This window comes from Danio rerio, chromosome 7 (assembly GCF_052040795.2).
Source record: "Danio rerio strain M-AB ecotype USA chromosome 7, GRCz13ab, whole genome shotgun sequence".
Taxonomy (NCBI): Eukaryota; Metazoa; Chordata; class Actinopteri; order Cypriniformes; family Danionidae; genus Danio; species Danio rerio.
In genome coordinates, this window is record NC_141027.1 from 33,538,147 (window position 1) to 33,545,000 (window position 6,854).

The following is a 6,854-nucleotide window of genomic DNA, read 5'->3' on the forward strand; positions in this document are numbered from 1 at the left end:
CTGGAAAACAATTCAAGAAAGCTGGACCAAAACTCAAAAAAAATGTGCCAAATCCCTTCTGCCTGCCCCACCACATCTGTCACATTTAGGAGATAGAGAGGGAAACATTTTACTTAATCTAGTTTTAGAGAAATGAAGGCGATGTAAAACTTTCGACTTTATCAAACCTTTCTAATGCTCTTTTTATTGTGATATGTTGTTTGCTTTTTAGTTTTCTGTTTTTTTTTGTAGATTCCGAGGTATTGCGCTTAGACAGTAGAAAAGGTTTACTTCACTTTACTTTGACGAAGCAAATGATGTGAAATAAAATGGCAGAAATTCCATATTTGACAATTCTTGTTGCAATACATGGGTTTATATTAATATACAAATGCATTTTGATGCAACAAGCTACATGCTTTTTTCCACTGTTTAATTCCCTTTTTGTGCCAATTCCTTTACTATTTGTATATATAAAATGCAATGAGTTCATATCAGCAGTCCCGATTTCATAATTGCGATGATATTGTATGTTTAACCAGTATATTTTCAGTCATTGTAAGAGTACTTTAACTAAGTATCAGCACCCTGAGCTTGCTATTGTATCAAAGCCAAACATTTGCAACTGCTCTAACCATAGTTGACATCCTGTTGAACCTGTTGTAACATTTCCTAATTCTGTTCCTTGTGTTCCAGAAAACTCAGAGGGTGTCTCACTTCCTCTTGGCAACACTAAAGATTTCATCATCTCCTTTGACCTGAAGTTTACATCTAATGGTAGCGTCTCTGTAATCTTGGAGACCACAGAGAAAGGGCCGCCATTTGTTATCCATTACGTCACCACCACCCAGCTCATTTTGCTTAAGGATCGTGACATCACCTATGGTATCGGCCCTCGGACCACATGGACCACCGTCACCCGTGACCTTCTCACTGACCTACGCAAAGGCATTGGCCTCTCCAACACCAAAGCGGTCAAAGCCACGAAAACCATGCCAAGGCGTGTTGTAAAGTTAGTGGTGCACGGCACCGGGACAATAGACAATATCACAATCTCCACCACGTCACATATGGCGGCTTTTTATGCCGCAAGTGACTGGTTGGTGCGCAACCAGGACGAGCGTGGTGGCTGGCCGATCATGGTCACTCGTAAACTCGGGGAGGGTTTCCGTGCACTGGAGCCAGGTTGGTATTCGGCCATGGCACAAGGACAAGCCATGTCCACTTTAGTGCGTGCCTATCTAATGACAAAAGATGACACGTACCTAAAGGCTGCCCTGCGAGCCACCGGACCTTTTAAACTGCCCTCAGAACAGCACGGTGTCAAAGCAGTGTTCATGAACAAGTATGACTGGTATGAGGAGTACCCCACAATCCCCAGCTCCTTCGTTCTGAATGGATTCATCTATTCCCTCATAGGTCTGTTTGACCTGGCGCAAACTGCGGGTGAGAAACTCGGGCGGGATGCGGGACAGCTGTACAGCAAGGGAATGGAGTCCTTGAAAGTTATGCTTCCCCTGTATGACACAGGGTCAGGCACTATCTATGACCTGCGCCACTTTATTTTGGGCACGGCGCCCAATCTGGCCCGTTGGGACTACCACACAACGCACATCAACCAGCTCCAGCTGCTGGGTACTATTGACAACTCGCCCATCTTCAGGGACTCCGTCAAGCGCTGGAAAAGCTACCTGAAAGGAGGGAGGGCTAAGCACAATTAAGCGGAGCACACCTTGAAGATCTCTATCTGCCCTCGCTGACCTCTTCCTGACTGCCACTATGAGGGCCACGGTGACTTGCAGGGAGAAAAAAAATAATGGCTGAACTCATTGGTAGCCAGTTTTCAGTTTGAGACCGTAATTGCAGTGCTTCTTGTGTCAATGCTGAGGTTTTAATTAGGTGCAAACGCAGCTGCTTGCAGCATGTGTGTGGATGAGGAAGAGGGAGGGTTTGGGTATTTAATATTAAAAGCTCCGGATCTGCGGGTTTGACTGAGAAACACGTCTGCTGAGATTTGCCACATTTGGGCACACTTCAGTCAAGATGAGGGATCGCAAAGCGGCTTTCAGAACTTTCTTCCAAAGCAATGTTCGGGAAACAGTCGGAAAGGCAAACATGTTGAGCAAACATTAGCTGCGATTGTTATTTCAATTCATGAGCAGAACACAGTTCATGTAAGCTATGAAGAAAATGTCTTCAACTGTAGCATTATTATGTTTCTGAAGGTCTCCCCAGTCGGAGGGAAACACAACGCCTTTTTGTTCAACTCGTTCTCCAGCCTTCAGTCTGTGTTTCATGATCCTTTGCTCTGTCAGAATCCCACCACAATCAGATTGAGCTGTCACTAATGCGGCCCAGTCCTGCCCATAATGCACTTAGAGCTTTAGAGAGGCGGTCGTAGGTCACTTGCTTCATGTTTACAACAGATTTCAGGAAACATAGCTATAGTTACTAAGATACCACTGTCCGGATTGACAAACACACACAGCTTTGGTTGCTTTCTGAGAAATCTGCTGGAATGGTGGCGTAGCTGGTGTTCATCCCTGTAACATGTAGACTGGTCATGCACTTTACTTGTGTGGCATGCGTGTTGTGTGTGTTAAGGATGCCTTTAAACAGCTGTGTGATGAATTGTAACTTCACCAACATCAAGGTAGTTGCTTGCCGTAATGGAAGTGAATCATTAATAAGGGAATCGTCAGATTTGTTTCCTGATATATTGTAGCTCTTCCCAATTATTCCACAGTTTCTTTTTGGACAGCTGTATTTTCAGTAGATTTTTTTTAATGTAAAATCTAAGCCAGTGTTTCTCAACCATGTTCCTGGAGGACCATTTTCCACGTCTCCTTAACCAAACACACCTGATTCAGATCATCAGCTCATTAGCAAAGACTGGAAGACCTGTAATGAGTGTGACAGACAAAGGAGACATCTAAAACTTGAAGTGCTGGTGGGAGTCCAGGAACGTGGTTGAGAAACACTGATCTAAACTATATCTACTTTCTTTTTTGTTTTTGCTTTGCATTCAGTTGAGTATCTTGCATCTCAGCCATGTAAAACACGAGTTTTATTTTAAATAGTGAAATGATTTGGATGCTCGACTATTTTTTACTTCTTTTTTTTTTGTAAGCATTTCTTTGCATCACCAAAATCATTTAGCTGCCTTCTGACTAGCACAGCCAAGTACAGCAGACGGAAATATTTTCTTGAGTTTTGGCTATGTAAATATCTGCTCAGCCACTTGACCTCTGCCGTAAAACCTCCACCTGGCTCAATCCTGTCCATCCTAATCTCACTAAGGCTGCTAAAAGGCCGAGATATTATCCCATTATCTGGCAACCTGCTGTTCTGAACCATCTCGAGCAGATGTTCACATTCCAGTATGCTCTTTTGGCTTTGAATTTCAGAAAATAAATGTCAGAGAAGAGAAATGTGACATTTCTAAATGTTTGATATCAAAGCTTCTGGTTTGTTTGGCAGAGATGGCTTTTAGAGACTATGGGTGCACGGGCCCCGAGGCGTATCTTTTGTGTTGACCTTCTTTTGGTTTAAAAATCATGTTTTCCCATGAAAATCAGGCTGCTTGTAGTCTCACAGACACGGATCTCACATATAATACTATGCACATTTCATACTTGTCATTTAATGAGCAGATAGAAGTACGTTTAATGAAGAAAAGATGTTACCTTGAGCGAGGCAGAGAGCTGCATTTCATTTATACTGTACCAAAGTCCTCAAAATTTGAGTTATTTTTGTCTGTAACTTTAGCATTTGTCTAGTTTTTTCTTTTTTTGAAAGAGAGAGATTGTGATTGAAGTAAATTTTTAGAGGTGTGTTATGGACATGCCTTCCTCTGAAGAAATGCCTTTTTGTTATTTTGTTCACCTTTAGTTTAGTTTTGTATAATGTGGAGTGAGTTTAGAAGGAAACAGGGAATGTTATTAATCACTGCTATATGTGGGGATGTGTGCAAATCTTGATGCTCAGTGCTACATATTACTAAAGGGAAAAGAGAGACTTGAAATAGGATGTCTGTTCTTTGAAAGCCTTGTTTAAAAAAAAAGCCTCCTTTTTGAGTTTGGTTTACCAAACATTGGTTGCATTTGAGTGCGTTCCTTGGAGTGAGCAATGTTAAAGCACAACTATAGTTTCTTGAATTAATTTATTCTCATTTCTCTCCTATTTTTTTTAATCATCTGGTTTGGACAATGTGCAAAGCCTTCCTCTGCAAGCTGCTGCAGTTTAGAATTGTAAAACAGTTTGCCCTTTCTTTTTGGTTACAGTTTTTTTCTCTTTTACATTCTTAAGTTTATAAATTGACATGCGAGGTGTATTTTCATGTGTATGCAATAAATGGTTCAACTGGATCGCAACAGCTGCACACCCAGAGGTTGTAGGACTTTGCAAAGGAAGCACAATGTGCGATCATTTTTATGCAGGACAAATGTTTATTAAAGTCTTTGTGCTTTAAATTGCTTTTTTAAAGTTGGATAAATAAAGGCATTTCGTTTTATACATCATTTATTTTTGTCTGATTCTTTTACACAAAGCACAGTTTTTGTTAGATTAACCAACTCATATTTGATTCATGAATTAAAAGTGTGTGCCATGATTTATGCACTGTATTTTTCCCAGCTCATAAGACTTTAGTTCTTATCCTCAGAACACAAATGAACATATTTTATCCCCCTGAGAGATTTCTGTTCCTCCATTGAAAGTATGTTCAGTGACAACGCTGATGCCAGAGATCAAAAATAAATTGAGCCCTTTGTTCCAAGCTTTTCGAAGAGTTGATCGCTTCATGAAATTAACAGATTTTAGTTAGGCTTTTATTCACATATAAATATTGATCAGCAATCATAAACAAAATGCCAAACCATACCTGCTTAAAGGATTAATTTAACCAAAAATGAAAATTCTCAGTGAAATTACTCACCGTCATGTCGTTTCAACCCCCTGAGACGTTCATTCATCTTTGGAAAACAAATTAGGATATTTTAAATTTGACAACTCCCTCATCCTCCACTGACAGCAAGGGTCCAAAGAAAAACTAACAAGCTACGTTACATACGTGCACAGAAAACAAAAATTACACCTTCTTGCAACATTTTCTTTTCCTTAGTGTCAGTATAGGGCACATGTTAATAAGCTATGCTCTTTATCAAAGACTTTACAAGACATGTCACTCGTATAGTTCTGAATAGGGAAAAGTGTAATGGTCAACATGGTGAATGAAGCCCCGCCTTCTAACACAGGAGCCAATCATTGATTGCTATTAGACTGAGTATTCTCTGGGGGTGGGGCTCAGACCAGATGTGAGTTTCTGCAGATTTTGTGATTGGAAAGTTTAAAAATGAAACTAATAATACAGTTGTTTAATTTTATTGGTGATTTCTAAAATAAAATTCAATGGTAAGCTTGACTAGCAATTTTGTAGAATTTAATGTTTTCCCATTTAAACAGAATTTAGCGTTTCAAAGATGGCTGCCGAGTGAAATTACTTGCCTTAAAGGGACTTTGTCTTCATCCATGTTGTGCTGATGTATTCTTTAAATGTGCTTTGTTTCAAACAGGACACATGCACAGGCACCTGGGCTATACACGCATACACAGTACTCTTGAGTGCACACAATATATTGACACTGAGGAACCGCTTAATAAAATTGTTATTTTGATTGTATATGCGTACAAAAGTATTCTAGAAGTATGCAAGATTTGGTTTTCACATATTAAGCTTGTTTGAGTTTCTATGACCAAAGTCTGCTGTAAAAGCTTGGGAACATTGTTTGCTGATTAATATTTACAGCTTACAGCTGAATAAAAACCTCAATGAAACGTTCATCTTGTAAAGCGCTTGTTTATAATGAATTAAACATTTTCTGTTTGTTCAAACTGATGAAACAACACAATTTCTCAGGTTTTTTTTTTTTTTGGCACAGCTTAATTGTTTTATCTTCAGTCCACCTAAATTTGTAAAATCTAAAAGTTTAGCTTAGTTTAAGTAACTTGATTTCTTCGTGTTGTAAAATTACACAAAGTAAAATTTCAAAAACTAATTTTGAGAGGAGCACATGGTATGATTGATCACAGCTGGTCTCTCATCTGTAATCACTAGTAAGCCAATCAGATTAATCCCAAATCATTATAAGTAGCCTGTCTAAAACTAATCCATTATCGTCTTTTTCCGAAGAAACGCCCAATTTTTTCAAAACCTCAAAGCTCTCAAAACCTTCCTGATCTTATACCCCCTCACATGCTCATTGACCAGGTGGGAGCCCTGAGCTCAGGGTTCTCTCCTGGAACAGCATGCCAAACCTGCTATTATTATCGAGCAATATCCAAGTCTGAACTCTTGAATTAATGATGTGGAACCTGACATATATAAAAATAAAATCTCTTCGGGTGTAGCGGAGAGACAGAAATATCCCAGATTTAATTAATATATCTTCATTTGTGTTCCGAAGACGATCAAAATTTGTTCCATGTCATTTGGAGCCAAGAACTGTAAATGAAAACAGAAATGAAATTTGTGGGTGAACTAACCCTATCTGGTCAGTCATACTTTTTCACCAGCTGATTAGAATGTTGCACACTCCCCGAGGTGTTCACTGCATCGCCCTCTGAAAGCATTTATCTCGGATGTCCCTTTTCTGTATAATCCCTATGACATTCTCTCTCTATCTCAGTCACACATATGGACACTGCGGTTTAATTACTCTCTGCAGCCTGGGGTCTGATCCGGCACATTAAACTCCGTCCTCATTCTTCTGTCCTGTCACAGCCACTCTCAGTAGTCTGGCTGTTATTTTAGCCAGCATTAGCTGAGCTCATAGCGCCGGTGGACTGGGGGTGAAGGCGCCCCATGGAGCTCATCT

At 39.9% G+C, this 6,854-nt stretch overlaps 1 protein-coding gene across 3 annotated transcripts in view; it reads left to right on the forward strand.

Annotated features, from left to right (window-relative positions):
- The window catches only part of glceb (glucuronic acid epimerase b), a 74,601-nt gene extending 70,102 nt beyond the window's left edge, over positions 1-4,499 (forward strand). For 2 of the 3 annotated variants that reach the window (XM_087258519.1, XM_087258518.1), the window contains exon 5: positions 676-4,499. In XM_087258519.1, coding sequence (XP_087114645.1) covers positions 676-1,700 — 1,025 coding nt within the window. In that variant the 3' untranslated portion in view covers positions 1,701-4,499. 3 annotated transcript variants of the gene reach the window in all.
- Positions 4,500-6,854: the final 2,355 nt, after the last annotated feature.